The sequence below is a fragment of the Mastigoproctus giganteus genome, chromosome 8 (genome assembly GCF_048544385.1).
Source record: "Mastigoproctus giganteus isolate SK-2022 chromosome 8, ASM4854438v1, whole genome shotgun sequence".
NCBI classification, from domain to species: Eukaryota; Metazoa; Arthropoda; class Arachnida; order Uropygi; family Thelyphonidae; genus Mastigoproctus; species Mastigoproctus giganteus.
Genome location: NC_143582.1, coordinates 157,670,804 through 157,696,028, shown reverse-complemented (window position 1 = coordinate 157,696,028; position 25,225 = coordinate 157,670,804). Strand labels below are relative to the sequence as shown.

Genomic DNA, 25,225 nt, shown 5'->3' with positions numbered 1-25,225 from the left:
TCTGCTTGGAAATTTGCTCATATCCAGCCAGTTCCTAAAAAGGGTGACAAATCCCTCCCATCCAATTATTGTCACATTGCAATTACTTCTACTCTTTCTAAAGTAATGGAGAAATCAATTAACTGCCAACTCTTAAACTACCTAGAAACCAGCCATCTGATCAACAATCGCCAGTGATATGGATTCCATCAGTGTCGATCCACTGGTGATATTCTGGCTTATTTTACCCATTTATTGACAAATTCAATGGATATTTCAGTGAAACACAAGCAATTGCTCTTGACATCTCAAAGGCTATCATGTTTGGCATAAAGGTCTTATAAACAAGCCTCCATCTTATGGTTTGTCAACTGTTTTTTTGTAATTGGTTATCCAGTTCTCTCTGATCGCTCACTGAGGGTGATGGTAGATGGCTCTCTGTCTTCGAACTTCTCCACTAATGCTGGTGTCCCCCAAGGTTCAGTTCTTTTCCCAATTCTTTTCCTCTTGTATATTAATGACCTTTTTTCATTGACTGGAAATCCTATCCATAGTTTTGCTGATGATAGCACATTGCATTCCACTTTCCATTTTGAGAAACCTTGCTCAATCAGCTTTAACTTCTCGAATATCCGCTACCAATTCCTTAAATGCTGATCTCCACGTAATTCTCCAGTGGGGCAAAGACAACTTAGTTGATTTCAATCCTTCTAAAACTCAGTCTTGTCTTATAACTCACAAAAAGGATTCTTCTGCTCCTATGCTTATCTTTGGTGACACTCTGATTTCTAGGCAAAATGATATATCTCTTTTGGGGATTACTCTGACTTCTAATCTCTCTTGGCACAAGCACATTACAAATATTACTTCCTCAGCATCTAAAAACCTTGGTTTTCTCTTTCGCTCTCGGCGTTACTTTTCTTCCAAACAGCTGTCTCTGTACAAATCGCAAATCCACTCTACCATGGAATATTGTTCCCACATCTGGGCACTGTCCCAGATGTCTCAAAACCTCTCTCAGGCTTCTAGATTCCATTCAGAAGAGAGCAGTTAGGTTAATTAATGACTCATCTCGAACAGAGTCTCTCCACTCACTGTCTCATAGACATACTGTTTCTGCTGCATGCCTTTTCTACAGATATTCCATGGGCACTGTTCTTCTGAATGGGCTTCCATATTTCCAGTCTCTCTCTCTCTCTCTCTCTCTTTCAAAATAGTCCAAACACGTGCCGCCACCAGCCAACATCCATTTACTTTCCAACTTCAAACTCGCAGAACCAACTTTTCATCTTCCACGTTTATTCATTCAACTGCCGTTTTCTGGAACAACCTTCCTTCATACGTATTTCCTGAAAATTAGTCTACAGAAGTTCAAGTCTAATGTCAACAAATATCTTCTTTCATCTTCTCAACCTCCAACACAAGCACGGTACTAAGTACTATAGGTTTTAATACCTTCCATGTTTAGGGTTTTCATAAAAAAAAAAAAAGTTTGTAAATATTTCAGTTAAATATTTTAGTCCTGCTCTTTCGGATGCAACAATATTCCTTATGCATTATGGAATGCAAGCAAAAGGCCATTGGCTAATATCTGTTATTTGGGTACCACTTGCCTCCGATTGTAGAACGGATTGATTGTACAGTCGAGTTTAGTGATTGGGTGATTATTGTGAATGCGTTTTGTTTCTGATTGTTTTGTGTTGTTGAGGAGTGCTTAGCACCCTACCTAAGGTAGGGTGTTTATCCCCCCCATCCCACTGTTTTAAAATTGGAAAACAAATTCCCAATTTTAAAACAGCCCCAAGTGGGGGGTTAAACAACCTAGGAGTAAAGGGGGGTAGGGCTAAAACAGTGAATGGTACCTGGCAATCACTGCCTTTTAGTAGAAGTATGGAGTGGTCCCCAAGATCTGAATTTTTACCAGGCCTTTTCCTAAGTGATCTACGTAAATGCAGGTAAATAATTACAGTGATATTTATTCGACCTGAGAAAGGCGCACACTACAAATGCACAGGTAAATAATTACAGTGATATTTATTCGACCTGAGAAAGGCGCACACTACAAATGCACAGGTAAATAATTACATAGGTCATTTCCTGATTAGATATTGACCAGTGTGTTTCGACAGGCATCTTTTACGTAAAGATTTGACTTACTCCATCATACCTCTACATATTATGTAGAAAAGCATGCATGGGGTTGGCGAGCAAAGCGAGCAGGGGGTGGAGCCCCCTAGTTATCATTATTATTGTAATAAAGATTTCTATCTGGAGATGAAGGCCCACCAGTTAGAACACAAAAAGATCAAGGCCTGCCTCACTAAGAAATACCATCAGAGACGCCTGCCTGAATGGTAGGAACATGGTCACAGCCATAAACACTTATGCAGTCCCAGTACTAACGTACTCCTTTGGGATCATAGATTGGACCAACAGTGTGCTGGAGGAGATTAGGAAATCAACAAACGCTTGACTAATAAGCACCATCTGAATTTGGCCATTGAGAGACTGACCACAGCCTGTAAAGAAGGAAAATGGGGATGGACTGACCTCATTGAACAAAAGGTGGCAATTAAGAACCTGAAAAATTACTTCCAGGAAAACAGAGCACCAATCCATCAAAGCCTTAAGAAAGATAAACAAATGACACAGAACACTCATCCTCAACAAGGGGATCACAGAGATGAAAGAAACAACGACAGAAAGATTGGCAAAAAAGAAGATACTCCATGGCAGATAAGATGGCTTCCAATGCTCGACTCACAAATGGAAGGCTCTTCCCTAAGACCGAAGGATTTCATGCTCACATTCCAAGACCAGGTAATCAGCACCAGGAACTACAGGAAATGCATCACTAAGGACCTGGAGTAACAGATGACACAACGTTGATGATGCTACATGGCCCGAGAAACAATCCAGCACACCACCGCAGGATGCAGTCATCACCTGGAGTACACTCACAGACACGACCAGGATAATACATCTGAGGCTAGAGCAAAAATACCAGCTGATCAAAGAAAATTTTGAGCCTCAGGCCATACTAGAGACCTCTACTCACACTACTGTACTGTTACCGTGCCATCATAAGAGACAAGACGATCAGGCACAACAGACCAGACATAACCCTCATTGACAAGAACGAAACAGCCCTACCTGATCGACATAGCAGTGCCCAACACCAGCAACCTCCAAAACACATAAGAGTAAAATAACAGGAAGTACTCACACCTAAGACAAGAAGTCAAAGATGTGTGGCATATGGAACAAGTAATGACCATCCTGATCATTTTGTCAACCACAGGCAGAGCCAAAAAGCCTCCATAAGAACCTAGCAACAATAAGCCTCCCAGAGAACACTTACTTGGTGCTCCGGAAAGCCACAACCTTGAACACCTGAAGGATAGCAAGACAGTTCCTTGACCAACAGTAGCAATAATAATAATAATCAGACACAACCAACCACCCTAGGCACTTGGTACCAGTACCAGTCAAATAATAAAACACCTCAATATAAGAATACTAACCTATACAACTGATGTAAAAATATATACTCCAATCCACCCTAAGAATAATTATTATACTAAATAAATATCTATGAAATTATAAAAATGGCTACATAATACTTGTTTAAATCCTTCAAAAGGCACTGAAATTTCACATTATACTGTACATAAATTTAGCCCCCTGAATGGCTAGTACCATTCAGATACCCATAGAAAATTCAATTTTTGACTAAGGTGTAACTATTTTTTAAACCAGTAGTTATAAAAAACCATGTTAAACATAATAACAAGCAAGTCATGAGATAACTTGAATTAATTAAAAAAATCTTGCTGGAATTTTAATACACCAATATTCTTAACTGAAATATTTAAAAGGACTATTCTACCGATACTTGATTAAATATATCATTTGCCACTTCAAACTTAATTTTCCATTTTGGAATCCCTGTGAATCCCTGAAATCAATATATTATAGAACAAACACAAAATAATTTTTCTAGATATCTTTGCATAAACTAAAATTAAATTTCACAGAAATTATCTTGACAGGTGTAAAAAGTTGGGTTGCTTAATGTTGAGGATCGATGAAAACTTTTAGCCCTTCATATTTAATTTTAACACTAATGAGTACAATGACTATTTATCTGTTAACATTAACTACCCTCACCAGATTAAATAGGAAAACAGAACAAATAAGAGCAAATTCTATTTATTTATCAAGAGACTATGAAATTATGAGATCAATTAAAACTGGACTTATTTGACAACTTTAATAATTTTAATAAATCTACACTAAAAGTTTTTAAATACTGATTTTATTTCTTTTTTATTTTTAATATCATATGCTTAGATCATTTTGTTTCACTATATTTTTATATATTTTATACATATTTCTTTCTCAATTTAGATTTATTTTGTAAGGTTGAAATTGAAAAAAATAAAATAAAAAATATATAAAAAATAAGACAATCTTGATAAGAATGATATCCTCATAGCATGAATTCATGAAAGGAAAGTCCTGACTGACCAATCTGTTAAATTACTGTGACAAAGTTGTAAAAAAAGGATGAATTCAAGAAAACTTAGAAATTATGTACTTTAACTTTAATAAAAGCACGTGATACCTACCCAAAAAAGTTATTATATAAACTAGAGCAAACTAGGATTACTGGTAAAATCCTTCATTAGTTAAGAGATAGAGGACAGAGTTAATTATAAATGGACATTCCAGTGTGTGGACCATCATGGTAAGTCAAGTTCTTCCTCAGGAATATGTGCTGGATCTCCTCCTGTTACTAATCTTCCTTAATTACATTAACAAGAGAGTGTAGAGGGTTAACTGTCAAAGTTTGTTGATGATTTGAAGATAGGAAGGATGGCTATTAAACCAAGCCATGTGCTCCAAAATTACTCTGAACAGTTACAGATATGGTCTGTAAAATGGCAAGTAAAGTTTATATTTCTACATTTTTTTTTTGCATTGAAGAACAGAAATGCAGGATTTATTTATAAGCTAGGGAAAGAAGAGAATGATTCAGGTTAAAAAAAAAAGATAAGGGTTATCATATAATATACATCATATATGATTATACCATGCAATGTAAGCAGGTAGTAACGAAGGCACATGTCCTATCTAAGATTCTATGCAAGTAAGGAGAAGGATATCATGGCGTTTCTGTATAATGTAACAGTGAGACAAGATAATAGAATAAATTCAATTCTGGAGACAATCTAAAAAACAGACAAGAGCATGTGCAGGGTTCAAAGAAGGGCAACCTGAATGGTCAGAAAGCACTATAATCAACATCTACATAAATAATGGCTAAGAAAGTGCAGACTACAATGCTTAGAAACTGGACACCTTGAGGAGGGAGGATCCTGAAAAAAAAAAATTCAGTAAAATGAATGAGAGGTAAATTCTAAATGGCAGTATAAAAGTACCATGGAACACAAATATAAAACTAAGAGATACAGTTTTCTGTTACCAGTAACGAAGACTGAATCTCATGAAGTTTACTTTGGTTAGTATGTTGTAAATCACTAGAATAAATTACTTGTCAAAGTGATTAAAGCAGAGAGTTTGGTTCAAACACAAGTAAGATGGTCACTTTTGAAAAATGGGAGAAGTAGGAATTATTGCAATTTTTTTCTTTTTGACATGTGTAGGGAGAAAAATACACTTTCCTACATTTAGTTTTTTTTTAATATAAATGAAAATTCATATATTTATTCAGTAAGATTAAAAATATATATATGTAATGGTGCATCCTCATTTTAAAGTTGTACACAAAAATTCAAAAGAAAGACAAAATTAAATCTTTATCAGGAGGCAGCAGAGGAGCACGAATCTGGAAATATCTCTTCCTTAAATTGAGAAGATTTACAGACTTGCTCATATGAATGTCAACACAAATAGCATTCTCAAGACGAGCAGATCATAAACTGACATTCAGCCAAGTTTATTTTTAAATTTTTTCAAAAACTGAAAATTTAAACAAAAAAATAACTGAAGATAAATAACTGCAAATTTTTTTCACAGTTATTTTCAGCTTTAAAGCAGAAAACAGCTATTTGCACTTGTGAGATAAAAGAAAAGAAAAGGAAAAAAAAAAAAGATTTTTAAATGCAATTTTAAAATATGACAAAATGATGACAATGTGAACCAAACTGAATAAAATCTAATCAAAATTAGTTTTGTTTTAAACTTTAATAACTTTATTTCATGAACAATTTTAGCCCAGAGTCAAGCATGAATTTTAACAATTTCATACTCCATGTACTCCATCCACATCCAACACAGCTGAAATTCCCAATATTTTTCAAAAAAAATAAAAAAATTGATTTTTTTGATTTCTGTTGAAAATTCCAGAAATCTCCGTTATATTATGCAAAGAGAACCAATTATGATATGTTACTAAGCCTTTTTTATTTATTTTTATTCCTGATATTATCAAGTGGGAGATGCCCTCACCTAAGCTTTGCTTCACATAGGTGCTACCTCATTTGCTGGATTATTTCAAAAAAACAAGGTAGGGCACAGTTAAGGCAGATGCTTCCATTTGTTTATATCATGAAAAGAAAAGAAATAAAATGTAACTGTTTCTTTGTGCACAAAGGAAAAAAAAAAACATACACTCTTCTCGATGAATTGTTTTTGAAAACAAATTATCATACATGCTTTCTTTAGTATGGATTACATCTGCTAAAACTACTAAAAAATTTTACAGAAATTCATCTACTGACAGACATAAATTGAAAACTAGTGTTAAACAGAAAAGACCACACGACACTGATATAAAAAAAAAAAAGTTTGCATTATTCACATAGAATTTTTTTTAAAAAATGATTGCTATATATGAAATAAATTTCAGAAATGGTTACAAAATCTTTTTTTTATATATATGTTTGACCTAATAAATAAAAAATTAAAGAAAATTTTATATTGGATGCTGTTTGTAACACTTACCAAAACCAGTGCCGTATTAAAAACAAACTGGAATAAATGTGATTTTAAAAAATAAATAACTACTGTTACTAAGATTTATTACTAAAATAAAATTAAAATAAGCTTTGCAAACCAGATAGTGTTACTTACCAGGGGCAGGGGGAAAACAAGAAACTTTTGTAAATGCTGACATGCCATTGGGTTTTTAAAATTGTGGTCTCTTAGACCCCATACATGTGGTAGTGCAACAATTCCTTTTAGGGAAGGGGGCACCTCAGGGTTAAATATCAGACCAGTTGTGTGGACAAAAACAGAAAATTTTAAGAACTAGGCATTAGCCATTCTGGTTTCGTGCACAGCATTATCATCAGTAACAAACTTCAATGGACAGGCAATAAATTAACACACCTATGCATAAACCATCACATCAGCATGCTTCCTTATTTTTTCTTTTTTTTTTCACAGAATTAACTAATAAACAAAAAGAATTTGCTGTGAAGAAAAAGACTTACCATTATAACTCTAAAATATTTAAGTTATAAACATGAAAAACTCAACTTTTTGGCATGATGCCATCCTCCACCCCAGTTAACGACCACCTGACAAGACCCATTAATCAGTGCCTCTGCAGCATTAAGAGTAGCTCCTGCAATCCATGATACTATTTCATAAAGATCTGGGATGACTGGACAATCATAGCCTGTGATATTAAATAACAAAAAAAGCCAAAATAAATCTTAAAACTTTTTGCACTACTTATTATAAAATAAAAATGTATGTGACTTTTCAGTTTTATTGGAAACATCTTCATTACATAACTAGAAATTTCTAGCTTTATTCTTCAAAATTTATGACAGGTTCATAAGCTAACTATGGAGATATCAAAAGAGATCCCAGAAACTGATCCTCACAACAAATCTACAAAAAATTGGAAAAAGGATAAAATGAAGGGTCTTTGCTTTCGTAAAGGAGATTACGAAAGTTGCAGAAAGTTTTTAAATTCTAATACCGTAGGACCATATCTGATATTACCAACAGTAAATTCTAAAACCTAAGGCTTCTCACACCAATTAAAAATACCATTCCAGGCTTAGACTTAGACACATAGCAGAGAAGAAAAATGCACGAGATTCATATAAATTATCAGATGATACAGAAGCCTATGGTAGATATAAACTAGTCTGCAATTAAGTCACATAGGAGGTTAGGCATGCCATCAAGGAAGATTATGAGAAATCTTTAGCAGAGCATGTAAGAAAAACAGCAGACTTCTTTACTTATGTAAACACCAGAAGGAAAGGGACGAATCACATTGGTGTACTTAATTCTGAGGGTTTAACTGTTGATGATCCTGCTCAAGTTGCTGACAAACGTACTGAACTAGCATTTTGCATCTACATTCACACTTGAGAAATTCTTTAGGATTTCTAGTGGATGCCAGATATTTATCAAACTCTATGATGGAGCTAAAGGATTTTTTAATAAATGAGAGGAAAGTGGAAGAGAAATTGTTAAAGAAAGAAAGGTACCTAAGGGGTAGGTGATCTATCCCATTATATTAAGGGAGGCAGCAAAGGAGATAAGCAAAACCCTAGCCATAATTATGAGAGCATCATTTGGATTCTAGGGAGGTCCTTGTGGACTGGAGATGTGCAAAGGTACCACCAATTCACAAAGACGGATCAAATGGTGACACTAGTAATATAGACCTGTTAGCTAAACTTCTGTTCAGGGAAAATAATACAGTCAGTGGTTAAAAACGTGATGCAAGATGATCTTGACAGGAGTGCAGCTTTACTTCAGTTACAGCATGGGTTCGTTAAGGTTGAGATCTTGTCTTACCAATTTGATTGGATACTATGAGGCAATGACAAAGGAAATGGATGCAAAAAATATTGTGATATCATACACTTGGATTCCAAGAAAGCTTTTGATAACTGTTGCACATTAGCATTAGAAGATGAATATGATGCAAGAAAGCAAGCTTATATAGCATCAAGCCAAAAAAAAAAACTTTATGATTTCACCCATCCATTTACTACAAATGTTTGTCTAGTTTTGCCTTGAACTTATTTAAGTTGCTGACCTCCACTACAACAGATAGAAGTTTGTTCTACCTACCAACTATCAACCGCCCACTGGCTAAAGGCGAATTCTGCACATCTATTCTCAATTGTCTTTCCTCAATTTGAATTTATGTCCCCTCAGGTGAGTAATCTGAACAAGAGGAAGAATCCCATTAGCATTGAGCTTGCTAATCCATTCAAAGCCTTAAACACCTCAATCAGATCACCTTGCCAGAGCCCATTCTCCAGACACTGCAATTTGCAGAACTGAAGCCTTAGAAAGTGCATCCTGTTATTTCCCTCACCAGTCTCATTGCCCTTCTCTGTACTTGTTCCAGCAGCACCACATCCTTCCTAAAATGAAGCCTCCTGCATGTATATGAGGACACTTGTGTGAGCTAATTTCAAGTCGTTTGAATTTTGCTGTGGTGTATTTTTCTGTTTTATTCAGTTGAAAACGCAGTTAATCTTTGAATCGTGATCATAAATCTTAGCCTAATTGCCTGCAATTGGAGTGGTACTGAAGGTACTGTAGGAGATAAGTTTATTCTCTTTATTTCCTTCATTTTATATTTTTAGGCCTAACAAGCCATTAGGACTAAAAAAGCTCGAAATGTGCTCTTCTGCCGATCAACAGTGACCTTAGTTATTCGCGGCATAACTACTGTGCAAGTCGCTATATCTCATCAGGGAAAAGTTAAACAATTGTGGACTCTGCAAAAATAATATAAAGGAAAATGTTGACTACTTAATTTGCAGTATCTGTAAACAATCAATTTGTCTTAGATGTAGCGGAATTAAATCATATCGCAAAATGTCATATGTTAGTCGAGCTTCCTATAAATGTAATCTTCATAAAGCGGACTCAATGAATAAACATTCAATATGCAAAGAAGTTCCTGGACCTTTAAGCTCAATGAACACATTAAGAGACTCCACTCATTCTCATGATAATGGATTTCCCGAGGATCAAATATGGCAGAACTTAAAGCTGGTTCTCAACTCACTGATTATGATCTTAACTCTAGACCAGGGGTCCCCAACCTACGGCCCGCCTCGTCATCCACCTCGTCAAAATTTATTCTATAGAAATCCTTTTTGGAAAAGATTTCTTTTCCAAAAAAGAAATCTCGCTTTTTCATCAGCCACGTTAATAAATATTTTGATTCCAAAAACATCGAAAGACCTATGCAATTTCATTGTGTTATTCACCAGCAATTGTTGTCTGGTACATTTTTGTCTTCGAACTCAATCATGTTGACTATAATTAGTATTGCGAATTTTATATGCAAAAATGGCCTGAACCATCGTCAGTTTAAAATTTTCTTGGAGCAAATCAAAAGCAAATATGGAAATTTGTTGTACCATACGGAGGTACGATGGTTGAGTCGCGGTAATGTGTTAAAAAGATTTTTTAAACTCAGAACCAAAATAGCCATAATCACGAACGAAAAATTAAAACTGGTCCCAGAACTAATAGACTCTAAATGGTTATGGGAACTTACATTTGTAACAGATATTTGTGAACATTTGAATACATTGAATAAAAAACTCCAAAGTCGTGATCAACTTGTAAATGACTTGTACTACAATATTAAAGCATTTCAGACAAAATTAGAATTATTTAAAAATCAAATTGAACAAAATAATTTTTCCCATTTTTTGTGTTGTGAAAGTTTATATAATAATATGCCCAATTGTTATTCTTCTACTGACAATCATTTATGCAGATAAGTTGGACTGTCTTGTGGGGAGATAGAAGACAAGGCAGCTGCTTACCTAGGCCAGTTACTATCTTGGTCTAACCTGCATAAGCTGGAGGTTTCTGAAGAAAAGTCACATGCTATGCTACTAAAGGGTTGGTTTAGTGTGACAAGGCCACCCATTGTTAGGGCTGGGACTTTTGCACTGACTCAGGGGGATATATTGATATATGCCTAGAGGAGCGTTTGAACTTCGCTGCTTATGCACATTATATCTGATGAGAGAGAGTGAAGAAACTCTACAGCAAGTTCTAAAGAGTAACCCTCACTGATTGGGGCAAAAAGGGGGAGTGCCTTCCTTATGACAACATCTTTTCCCTGATGATATATACAGCCATAAGGTCTATCGTGCATGTTACAGTGCGTAAGTACCTTCTCTCTGTGCAGATTTGCTCTTCTGGGCATTACGCAATCATATCACAGAAGCACTGCGTGTATTAGCAGAGATGGACCCTGCTGACCTACTCGTGATCAAGTCCTGCTTGATATTCTGTCTGAAGCACAAAATCTATCTTCACAGACAGATTTTGGGCATCCATTCATGCCCAGTAGGAGGGGGTGGCTGATGGCCTTGCTGTGTCAACTGAGCAACTGTGATGAACTGACACCATATGACAAGTGCAATGGACTAATTCTGAGAAGGGAAGGGAAGGCAGTATATACTTGCTTACCCTCCATTTGCACTGTAAGCCAGTAAAGATTGCCTTGGCTCCAGTTCCGTTTGATGAGATGTTGCATCCTTACTGGACAAGGCGTGAGGTCCAGGCTCTTTCAGCTGGGTCTGGTCCCTTTAGATTTGCGAGTGTAGTGAGCTAGAAACTGGCATCCAAATTATGTTATACTATCCATTGTATGTGGATTTAAGGTTTCAGCTGGAGCAGGGGGGGCTCTTGCTCTATACAATGATGTGCGAACCGCTTGAGGCTCTGGAGTTTTATAACTAGTTTTGTGGTTTGTGAGTAATGCAGCAAAGCGAAGAAGCAACATGAGAGAGTGGTGACCAACTTCCTCATAGTGGGGATGGTAACTTGTGGTGGTGGTGGTGATGCCCCATCCCACCGTGATGCCAATGGTTACTGCATTAAATTTTTCTTTATGTTTAAGGTTGACCCTTGATGGTTTCTGTTGAGTTTTGTTTAATTAATTAACCAGCTGTCAATAGTTGAGTTTAATTGCAGATGAGTCTCAACAGCTGTATACAGGCAGCTGATGCAAGCCCACCTAAATGTAAAGGTCCTTTCTTATACTATGAGTAGTTTTTGAGTGAGTGCTTTGGGTGTAGAATGCTTCCTGTTTGAGACTCAGTGCATGAGGGTGTGCATGTTGAACAATTCCCCCAGGTATATGTGGATATGTGCTGCTGAGTGAATGAGTGTACACTGAGTGGACAGAAATCATGGAATACACACCTAGTAACAGGCAGGCTCACCTTTCGTCCAGATAAGGGCAATCACACAGTGAGGCATTGAGAAAGGTTCATGAAGGTGTTCCACAGGTATTTCTATCAATGCTTGCTGCACCGCTGTCCATAATTCCATTGCATTCTTGTGTGGACGAACCAAAGCTCGAATGGACCTTTCCATAGCATCCCAAAAATGCTCCACAGGGTTCATATCCAATGAACAGAGAGGCCATTCCATGATGGTAAAATCTGCAAAATGCTCTTCGAATCATGCTCTAGTCACCACAGCTCTGTGGGGAGGCACATTGTCCTGCTGGAAGAGTCCGTTTCCTTGTGGGTGCACGATGACCATGAAGGGATGCAGATGGTCTCTGCAAGGATGGACATATAACCTGGACTGTTTGGAGATGCATCTAGACGTACCAGAGATCCCAACCTGTACAAGTTAAACATGCCCCCCCCCCAATTACTGACTGTCCACTTGCCTGAACAGTTCCTTGTTGACATGACGGGTCATAGCTTTGTGCAGTTTCCGCCAGATATGCACCCTGCTGCCCGCTCGAAATAACTGAAAATGGGACTCATCGGACCAGGAGACTCATCACCCATCTGCCAAGGCCAGTGCTGATGTTCTTTAGCACAGTTGAGGTGTAGAGTCCTGTGTTGTGGTGTTAACAATGGGACTCTGGTGGGCTCCCATAACCAATTGCAGCTAATGTTCACCTGATGATCTTGGTGGAGACGTTTCTGGCACTTCCCCTCGTTGAAGTTGGCGTGATTTGTGCCACCGTCGCTCTCCGGTTGGCTGAAACAATGCAAGACATCAACAGTCATGTTCATCCATCACCTTTCTCCGCCCACAGTGCTATCCACGATGGCCACCCATTGTTATTCCGAAAATGGCTTATTCCTGATACCCTCTTGATACTGTCGAATGGGGATAGTGCAATTTCTGTACCACCTCCATGATAGAGTGACCCATGTGTTGGGCACCCACTATCATCCCTCTTTGAAAGTCGGTTAACTCACGATATTTATCCATACTGACATTGAATTACCATCTACATGAATGCAGTGATTCAGTGTACCTATTGCCAAGGGATGGGTTCATCCCCTAGTACAGAGGTTCCCAAACTTTCTTGGATCACAGCACCCTTAGTGTCCCAGTAATTTTTTCATGGCACCCCTAGGCCAAAAGAAATACCTAACACATTGGTTTTCGACCTTTTAATATATACCTATATAATAATTTTATTCTTTATATAGCGGTATTAAATAAAGATAAATTGTAGATCACCACAAAATTAAAAAGGTACGGTACAATGGATACCGTACACCTTTTTATAATGAAATAAATGTATAAATTTCAAAAAATAAAATAAAATAATAATAATAACTTTAAGTAACTTAAAGCGAAATTACACGGCACCAAGAATGTTGTTGCAGCACCCCGGTTGAAAACTACTGCCCTAGTAAAAGGGGTGACAGCATTGCATTGCCCAGGATCCAGGTATCTCATGAATTCTGTCCTTTCAGTGTATATGCCTGATTGGCTTTGCATTGTGCCTTTTTTTTTGGCTGGGGCCCACTTGCCAGAACATTTTTGGAATTATGGCCCCTTCCCTTCTTATGGTTAGGAGAACTCAAATTCCCCTGAAACACAAAATATTATCCAGAGACATGGAGTCCTACTCGCTGACATTTTTCACATAACTTTATTGTTCTTAATGTAAAAAAAAAAAAAAGCTTTAATACAATATACAGCACTGTACAATATAAAATTATGTTGCAATTTGGCCTTTGATTTACGGATATCAAAAACAGTTTGTTTTTTACGGCGTAAATTTCACAAACACGTGCTACTGAGATGCCTTGTTCTAATTTCTGTGCCACATTTAAGTTACACTAAGTTCTGTGCCACTCTGTATACAACCTGACTGCACAATAGGTTGAAGCAGACTGAGACCGAAACCAAGCAAGTCGGCAGACGTGCAGTTTAGTGCCCCGAGTCACAGTCAGCTCAAGTCACCGCCTACTCTTATCTGTTATCTGGGAAAACAGCTATTTGAACACGTTTTCAGAAAGAATAAAAAACAATTTCTGTAATTTGATTATAAAAATAAAAGTGGGTAATTATCAAAACAATAATGGAAATAGGTAATATTATTAATTTTTAATTAATAATAACACTTAAGTTTTGTATAACTTAAAAAAAAAAGAATATGGTCAAGATTAATATGTACATTACTGTATTTGACCGGTCCATTAAATCCGAAATCCGTTATATCGAAGTCCATTAAATCGAGGGTTTACTGTATAGATACACACAATTAGGAAAGATGTGTGTACAACAATATATTTCAAAGAACATGGTAAAAGGGTGAGTATTCAAGGTTCATTGTTGATCCTTGCAGCACTGGAGTTGAACCTACCTCACAGATTTCTGCCCCATCACAAGGAGGCTAGAACAGTGCCATCAAGTGCCCAGACAGAGAGGTTAGAAGTTAATAGAATTAGTACCATTAGTTCAAGAAAAATAAAAGTAGCTTTCCTTTCTGAAAACTTCACAAGACTGACTTCACAAAGAACTACTTATGAAATTCAGAAATAAAGATTAACAATTGTAATTATAAGTGTAATAAATTAATGCAATATATATTCAGCATGAATCACTTGATCATTTCAAAAAGAAGCCCTCGGGATAATGGTTGGCAGCAATTTGCCTTCCAATATAACCAGGTATCCATTGGCATTTACGGAACCTTTTATAAACTGTAGGTGACCTACGCCACGATACGAAATGTACCCCCATATCATTTGGCTAGTAGGGAATTTCACTGTAGACACCATACAGTCTGGATAGTATTCTCCACCATGTATGCGAATCGCTTGTCTCCCATCAGAGCCATGCAGGTTGAATTTCTTCTCATCCAAGAAAATAACTGACTTCCACTGCTCAGGGGTCCATTTGACATACTCCTTACACCAAATTAATCTGGCCTTTTTCATTTTTTGTGTGAGGAGGGGCTTCTTCTTAAGACAACAGGCTACAAGTCCATTTTTGAAGAGACGTCTTCTGATAGCAAGTGTTACTGCACTCGCTACCACTCCTATATGTTCTTCCCATTCTCTTTTCAGCTCAGACGAAGAAGCTTTATGGTTTTTTTTTAAGGCATAAGCGCTTCAAAACGTGGTCCTATTTTGGCGTAGAGACTCGTTTGCATCCGGTTCCTTTTTTCCTATCAGCAGAATCAGTATTCTTGAGTTTGGAAAAAAATCTACTCACTGTCAACTGTCGTGGCGTCAAATGCCAGTAACTCGCCATCCTGACACAAGCAAGGAATGACTGCAACTCTTGCAGAGCATGCTTATATAGCTGAAAGTAACAGCTGATGCAATATTACATCATCACCTAATGTATCAATCTTATCTGATGCAATCTGTAAGAAATATTTCCATATACTTATGTTATTTGGACGACAATTACAATTTTAAGGGGGGGGGGGATGCACTTTGAACACCAGCGTATATATATGGCTTGAAAAAAAGCACTCGTTTGCTTGACTGACGAGTGAGAATCTTTAGCTGACAGGTAAAAATCAAAAGTGGAGTTTGTTTTATTTATGCAATGCCGATTTTACAGCACTTTTTACGTTGTAAATAATTTTTTCTATTTTTTGCTTTACTAATCATAGGGAAATTCCAGTCATTAAACACCTGTTTTATTGATAATCTTACTGAATTAATGGAATAGATCAATAAGAGGATATTATACACACACATCATTTTATGGTTGGTGCTTGCCATAACACGAAGTAGCCAACCAAACGTAACCTAAAATATAAATGAGTAGCAGATGGCGGTAATGGCCTTATTTTATAATCAATGGTGAAGAAATATGCAGAATTAAAACCATTAATAGTGGAAATTTAAACTTGGAATGTTAAGAAAGAAGTATTACACATTTTATTTTTGGAAAATATATAATTTCTTTATATTGGTTCTAAAAAGACAATCTAAATGTTTTTCAACTGTTTTCCATCACGACCGAATCCATCAATAATTTGGAGCCAAAGTCAATCAGAATTCATACATATAGCCTAATGTAATTAATATGTATAAAGACTAAGCATTTTATTTTATTGATTTACTTTTGTGATTTTGAATGTTTTTACCCTCAACATTTGTTTATAATAGTACAGAAGAAACTGTTTGACTTTTTTTCAAAAAAGTGATTCCAAGACATACAATTATACCTGTTAGAACTGAAAATGTGAAAATGGTGGTGTAATGAAAGGTAACTCTAGATTATGTTCATCTAATGATTCTACAGCTTGAAAGATAGTTAAAAGGGTAATGCACTGAAAAGTGTAAAAAATGAACTTTCTTTAAAAGTGGAAAGGGGAATTTCCATGACTTCAGTATGAAAGTGGTGTGGCAGGTGTTCTGTTTGTCCACAATTCAAAGCTTTAAATGTGACAGTTTGTGCGTAGTTGTTGGCTTCAAGGAACCTTTTAGACATATCAAGTTCCACAATTTTTCAGGCCCACATATTAGGTGCATGGAAGCATTAAATGCTCAAGAACATCCAGAAAATAGTGGAATTGTAAAGTGTGCTAAAAAAGATGGAAGAGAAAATATTTGCTCATTTGGAAATATGTTTTAACATATCATACTACATTGCTAAAAACAAAAAGCCTTGTTGAATTAGGCAGATAAACTTAGTGTTGAGGTTTTATGATGAATAAACAAACAACAATCAGTTTGTGCACACACAGCCTACTATATAAAGGAAATTAGTAAATTAATAAGAGGAGTTTACCTCAATATAGTACGTGGAACACTTCCGTATGATACCCTCCAGAAATTAAAACGGAAAAAACGAAAAAATCGACAACTTACCGGTACATTAAAGTAAAATATAAATAATTAAAGTAAATTATAAATAATTAAATAATCAATTTAACACAATTCAAAATCAATTCAAAACAATTAAAATTCAAATTAACGCAATTAAAAGAATCTAACGAAAATATTCAAAACGATTTTTCTTCCTTCCATAATTGTGTGTATCGATTGTATACACACACCTCTTACTATACAACTCTTGTATACAACTCCTCTTATTAATTTACTAATATCATTATCAACGTAGAACATATTGAGTATTACAGCTCTGATTCATACTATCAAATATATAAAGGAAAGTATTGTTGTCAATATCAGATCATCAGATTTAATTTCTAATTTGTTAGATGGCTCAACTGATAGTTCAGAAACAGAAGGTATAATTTATATAAGATACATTAATAATGGTAGTATCAAAGAGTCATTCTAGGCTATTGCTCCCTTGAAAAATAGTACTGCTTCAGGGTACCTAGACAGCACTGACGTAGTACTGAAGAAGGTACATATGGATTGGAGAAAAGAAAAATGTCTTATCGGACTAGAAACAGATGGAGCACCTTCCATGGTTGGAGGTGTCAGTAGTTTAGTAAAGAAAATAAGTACCATACACTGAGGAGGTTGTCACTGCCTTATTGCAATTTTCATTTTCTAAAAAAAAAAAAAAAAAAAAAAAAAAAAACAATTAGAAGAAACTGCAGATCTTATCAATGAAACTGCTGAAGTTGGGTAGCCATCAAAGTGGGAACCATTAAAGTTGTCATCCAAGACTGGAGACCTCTAGCGACATTTAAGTGTACATGGACTTATTTGTTTATTTTTTCTTTCTTTATAAATTGCTGTACACACCATTATATTTTGTGTTATTCTGGATTAATATGGTTGAATATAGATGTTCACACTCATGGTCTTATGTCACCAAAAATAAAAGAGTATCTATTTTTAAAATCCTAATGACATGTATCACTGATAAACACACTAATATATAAGTAGTTAACATATTTGCTTCAGCATTGGTAGTTACACAGGGTAAAAACTAACCAGAGCAATAAAAAATAAATAAACTGACCAGGTCTGGGACTGAACAAGGAACTATGATATATTAGACAACTATGGTACTCTACCGAGTCTGACACCTGACTAGTGAGATATATGGCTGAATGGTGATCCAGCACAAAATTTTTCAAGAGCCCTGTGTGTGTGTGTGTGTGTGTGTGTGTGTGTGTGTGTGTGTGTGTGTGTGTGTGTGTGTGTGTGTGTGTGTGTGTGTGTAAAATAAAGCCTCTGTAGCCAAGTGGTCAGGAGCGGGAGTGCAATGGCACACACACTCTTTGAATAGATCAGATTTCACGCACCTGACTGCTAAATACGATCCATCTGCCAACCCCCAGACTGGACCAGTGTTGGTTGGCATTAGAACCAGATTATGGTCCATTCCCTCGACATGACTTGTTGAGGAGGCCTCCATCCTGCAGTGGATTGACAATGGCTGCAGATTTATTTTATTATTTATATATATAAAATAAACTTTTAGATAATAAACAAGTTTTAATTAATAAATGGCTTTTTTGTATAAGGCACAATGAGTTAAACAAAAATTAACATAATATTATGTAATAATATAATATTATATTATTATGTAATAATATTACATTACATAATAATATAATTATGTAATGTAATAATATTAGAAGAAACTGCAGAACCTCTCAATAAAACTGCTGAAGTTATACAAATTACACAATTAATTTAAATGAATTACAACTAATAGCATATAAAAAACAGAAAGATTATAAATAAATAAATAACATAAACCAGGGTACATAATACCTTATCAAAAAAAAAATATGACCCTAGTTTAAGGTAACACAAAGTATTTCAATTAGCCAGATAGTTTAGTGCAAGATGGGCAAAATTTCTTACTCAGTTATTTTATTTTAAATTTATGGTAGGATAAATGACATCAAAATCTGATAAACTCGTTTGGTAATGATCAAGAGGAGAGTTAGGAAACTGCTGCACACTGACACAAAACTAAAAAAGTTTCAGAAGGCAAATGGATCTGCACAACTATACAATAGCAAGTGCTTTCAACAGGCTACAAGTGAATTAACATAAGAATATCTGGTTCAAAATTGTTATACCTAATCCATATTGCTCAACAATTTCTTCAGTCAGGTGATCATCTGTTAGATCTTCTGCCATTTGCAAAAACTTAACATATTCTTCTGAATGAAACAGTTTCAATTCCTGCTCTGTTGCACACTTTGGAACAATTACTTCTACAAATTCCAATAATCCATAGGCTACTATTAACTCATGGACAAAACTTGCCTGTATAATAACCAAAAAAATAAAATTAAGTTGTATATTGTTTGCATATACATCAGAACTAGTTAGTACAAATTTTATAACTACAGCTAACTCTATCTACAATGATCAACTCATGAAACAGCACCCAGTGATCATGGTTTCTCCTCCCCCGAACTATTTACTCTACTTCACTTATACTAGAAAAGTTTTGTTTTTCGATTTGTAACAAAGAAATCACTACTATACATTCAACCGCAATTATAATTTTGTTTTGCCTTAAAAATTAAAAAAGTATCTTTTTCGTAAGTTTTAATTAACATTAGACAATGCTGTAGTACACAATGTATCCAGCAACTATACACAAAAAATTGGCTTTCCACAGTTATCAAACCCTAGGCTGAATTAAAAACTTCACAAAACAATCACAAAAGAAAACCATTATAGCCAATATACCTGAAGGGAAATAAAAAATGTATCAGTAAGATATGAAAGCAAATACAGCAGACTACACCAAAGGTCATGTGTCATATTCTCACAAGTGAAGCACTTCACATTTCTGAAAATGAATTTTGGGTTTTGTTTTTTTAATTCCACTTGAAACATACCAATACTTGACATTTTCCTAATAAACTACAATACTTAACTGCATTTTTTTTTTAATAACAAAAAAAAAAAAAAAAAATTTTAAATTTAAAAAAAATTATTACAAGGTTGTTGATGTCACCAACACTTTTCAAAATTTATATCGACATCTGCCTAAGATCCTGGTCAAAAAAATGTAATAAAATGGGATTGCCGATTAATAAGAACACCTATATTCACAATTTACTTTTTGCAGATGATCAGGTGGTGATAGCACAAGACTTAGAAGATGCAAAGTATGCATGTCGTCAATTGTTTGAGGAATATAAACAATGGGGTCTAAAAATCAATTTTAGCAAGACTGAAATGTTGTCTTCAGGGCCAGGACACAATCTAAATATTGCAGGTTTTAAAATCAAACAAGTTGATAAATTCAAATATTTGGGATCAATCTTACAAAGTGATGGATCATCCCAAGCAGAGATCAATAAGAGAATTACAGACAGCAGAAAGGCTATCGACATGTTAAACTGTTCTGTGGAACAAAAATATCCTAAATAAAACAAACGATTGTACAAAGTCTTCTATTGTATGGAGCGGAAACCTGGACATTGAATAGGCGAGTGGAAAACAAATTGCTCTCCACAGAAATGGATTTTTGGAGACGCTCAGCAGGAACTTCTAAAAGAGACAGAAAACAGAATGAAGACATAAGGGAAAAAAATGGAAGTGAAAAAGACTATTATTGACACCATCAAAGAAAAGCGTCTAACATGGTATGGACAGGTAAAACGAATGCAAGAAAACAGATATCCAAAGGCTATCCTGGAATGGATACCTCCTGGAAGAAGGAGAAGAGGAAGACCTAGGAGGACATGGATGGATGGAGTACGTGAGTGCATGACAGCCCAAGGCTTAACCGACCAAGACACCTTGAACTTTATGGCGGGAAAAAATTCCTAACAAGAAATAACTTATAGGCTGAGGAAACCCATTGTAAATGGAAACACTCCTCTTGAAGAAGAAAAAAAACTGAAAAAATTTTAATTTTGTTTTTACACTTTTAAAAAAAATTATTTTCCTGCATAAAAAAAAATTATTTTTATTATGTTTGAAAAAAAAAAAAAAAACATTTTAAACATAAATATTTGCTACTTCCATTTTAAAATTTATAGAACCATTAAGCATGAACATTCAAATTAATGCAGTCATACAAACTGTTTGGTCAAATAAATAAAATAAATAATCAAGACAAGAAACCATTTTATATAATACACAAGAACGGTATCTAACTTCTGTAGTGATAGTACCAATCATATAACAAGAAACATTTGTTTTATAGAGGCATAAACCAGAAGGCAAAAGCCACACTAACCGTAATACCTCACCTGGATGTTCCACTTAGTAACTCTATATAACTGCAAAATATTATTCCAAAACAAAACTAAGTACAACTTTTTTTTTGTATATTTAGGAAGGCAGACAGAGGATGAACTACTAATCTAGAATTGGCAATTAATTCACAACAGATATTTCAGGCAGGCCAATTAAACCCTGCACTACCACTGCCTTTTTTTTTTTTTTTAAGTAACTTGCTATTGTTATTGGAAGGGAAAGGTTGATCACAGTCATCAGAGATAGTCCATGTGACATTAGATCTGATTCTTTGGATACTCCATCGATAACTCAACATCTGATGATCTGGAGATACTCGACAATAACACATCTGATGATCCACATCCATTGCTCATCTTCCACATTGTTCTTTTTTTGTTTGCCACTGTATATAAACAGTGGCAAACAAAAAAACTGCATCACTTGTGAATTTTGCAAATAATGTGTTTTGCACTGCATTGTGGGTTGCAGAAATGTTCGAAATGCATTTGTTAGATGGGATATATATATATATATATATATATATATATATCTGTGAACAAAATCCAATAAAAAGACTCCACCTGATATACTTAATTGCCATAAATATCTTCCCAAAGGGTTAAATGCATAATTAATGGAAATATGAGAAATCATGCAAATGGCAATCATGACAACCAAACACATTTTATTGCATTTACATGCACAAACTGAAATGACAAGTTAATGTAATAGTATTATGTACTGTAAATCAGCAAAATAAGTCCTCAATATTTTGTTGTTCCTCCTCAAGCTGCAATTACAGCCTTGCAACGATCTGGCACAGAGTTAATCAACTTCTGGATATACAGTTGCCCAATTTCGTGGTATAACACCCTTACAGTGCAGCTGAATCTTACTCATTGGCTTCTTCTGAGCAATTTTAGACAACATTAAAAAAAAAAGTGCAGCCATTATCAACCCACTGCAGGGTGGAAGCCTCCTCAACAATTCATGCTGAGGGAAATGGACCATAATCTGCCACGCTGGTCCAGTGCGGGTTGGCAGATCGACCGTATTCAGCAGTCAGGGGCTTGAACCCCGGTCTACTCAAAGAGCGTGTGCTACTGCACTCCCGCTCCTGCCCACTCGGCTACGGAGGCAACATTATGTACCAGCAATTTTCAATAGGGTTCAAATCTGAACTGTTGCAGGGCAAGTCCAACACTATAATGCCAGCATTTCTGTGGTATGACTGCACCTTAAGGGAGAAAAACCAAGGGAAAACATTGATGTAAGTATGTTTTAAGCCTTGTGAGACAAGAAGACAAACTCATCATTAAATCTAAATAACAAAACTTACCAATTTTGCTGTATGGCAAGGTGCTGAATCCTGTTGAAAAATGCAGTTTTGGACTTCTGTGTGGTGATCCCTAATAACATGTTTCAGGCACTCCTCCAAGATAGCAGTGTAGGTTTCTGCATTCACCATTCCATTAATAAACTTAATTCGCCCCACCCCATTGCTTGTTATGCATCCCTAGAGCATCTAACCAGCAGGGAATTTTACAGTCAGTGTTATGCAGTCATGATGGTATGCCTCTGATTTTCGTCTTCTGATGTATCGCTTCCCATCCAAGTCATGCAGGTTGAATTTCGATTCGTCAGAAGAGATGACGGTGTCCCATTGCTCTTTTGTCCATGAAACATGCATTTTAGCCTAAGCAAGTCACTTCTTCATTTGTTGGGTTAATAAAGACTTCTTCTTGGGCCAATAGGGATGCAGACCACGCAGTCTTTGGATAGTTTGTGCACTTGTTTCAACATCAGAGGCCTTCTCAAAGTCCAGTTTTAGATCAGGAGCACTAGCATGGCAATTACGAAGGCACAGCCGTTTCAAATATCGATCTTGGGAAGGCGTAGACACTCTGTTACGGCCTGATCCAGGTCTTCTCTTCACATCACCAGTTTCACGCTTTAATTTCTGCACCCTGATACTGTTGGCATAGAAAGCCCTTCCTGGGACAGAGCAACAGCTACACTTATTTTTTTCTTGGTGTCAACTGAACATATTGAGCCATGCTTACACCTCCACAAAACGATATACTAATGAGCATGTATACCCTTCCAATACCATATTTAGAGAAACGACTGATGCAATACCTTGCAATTGCTGTCTGATGCAGTAGAAGCATTATCTGATGCAATGCCTTTTCACTACAAATGTTACTTTTTTTAAGGTAATGCAGTTTTTTTGTCCACCACTGTACCTCTGATTAAATTGCATTTCCCACCACTTTAAACCAAAAACCATCACATCTACACATAGTACCAAAATAAAATGTTTTGGTACTATTTGTAGATGTCTGTCTGTGGGGTCAAAGGAAGGCAACATATACATACATTTTTTAATGTCAATTCAAATAATGTTACATCAGAGGCCTTCAATAATTACATACCAAATCTTTCTAAGTGCTGTCATCTCTTATCTCTCTTTCTAAGTAAATGTATACACAGTTCATAATAGATGACACCATTAAAATAGATTTTAAAACTGAAGGAGGTGATTATGCCCATTACCAAGGTCCCTGATTTTACAAAATCCAAAATTTTCTAGAATTTAATTCCAGCCACCGATAGAACTTAATCAAATCATATCAACAGATTTAGAAGATAGTGATGCAGTTTTTTGTGAATGTTATGATTTCTTTTTAATTCTTTTACAATTTTTTTTTTTTTATTTATGATTTTTTTTCAAATTCTTATACAATTTTTTTTTTACACTTTTTCAGTATTAGTAGTGGAAAATGGGAAAGAATGCAGAGCTTATAGAGTAGCAGCCATTTAAAAAAAAAAAAAAACACACAGGTTCCCATATTACCCATTCATGCCCTCTAACAATCCATCTATTTCTTCCTTGAATTTATTCAAACTATTCACTGCCATAACACTACACAGGAGTTCTTTCCAATAACAGACATCCCATAAATCCATAAACTTCTTGCTACTGTGGGAGTGACTAGCCCACAAGTTTCAGTCTATATCTGGAAATTAAAATCCCCCATCATAAGACATTCTGATTAACCGGCCCACTCTCTATGTCTGTACAGCTGCTTACTATGCTCACAGTCATTATGCTTTTTTTTTCTTTTTTTTTTAAATTAGGATTGCATTTTTGAAACAGTTTCACTCTGATATTGGGCAACCATGTAAAAATTACAAATTAATATTTAATAGCACTTATGTACAAATTTTTCATTTTTAGGATTTTCAAAGTTTCATGAAGAAACTCATTCCACGGAGCACCATTCCTAGTGAAAAACTCGCCCTTCAGAAAGAAGCTAATCTCAGACATTTCCAAAAAAATCACTCTGAAAAAAGGGTTAAACATTAGATTGTATTTGTTCGGCATCTTACTGAAAGACATCATCAAATCAAATTTAGTTTTGCACAATACCAAAAAAAAAAAATAAAAACATTTAATATTATGTCTACACAGAGTATAAAATACTCCATGCTATTTAACATTGTTTTGCATTTTCCACATATTCTATAAACATAATATACTTATACCAAGGAACAACCACAAAGTCAGAGGAGTTCGCAAGATACAGAGAACACAGGAACATAATCATATTTAGTAACCACTTAAGATTGAACTACAGTGAACTTATACACATGTATCCTTGTGTTAGACCACTTGGCTATCATACCTGATAATCAAGATATTACCTAAAGAAGAATAATGATCTTTCAAGCACAAATTCACAGAGCTGTTTTACTACTCTTTTCCAGAGTTTTCTACCACTGGAAAAGAGGTAGATAACTCTATAAGAACAGTAAGCGGAAACAAAGTAAACAAATAAATAAATATAGTGTCTGTCATAAAACCAGAATTGCCAGGCAGAGTTCAC

At 35.5% G+C, this 25,225-nt stretch overlaps 1 protein-coding gene across 1 annotated transcript in view; it reads right to left on the bottom strand.

The window, feature by feature from the left end:
- LOC150081953 (histone deacetylase 8-like) overlaps positions 1-25,225 on the bottom strand; it is a 191,546-nt gene that overhangs the window by 131,728 nt on the left and 34,593 nt on the right. The window contains exons 2-3 of the mRNA XM_090380380.1: positions 19,208-19,397; positions 7,486-7,627 (exon numbers count right to left, since the gene is read on the bottom strand). Coding sequence (XP_090236506.1) covers positions 7,486-7,627; positions 19,208-19,397 — 332 coding nt within the window. The remainder of the gene's footprint in view (positions 1-7,485; positions 7,628-19,207; positions 19,398-25,225) is intronic.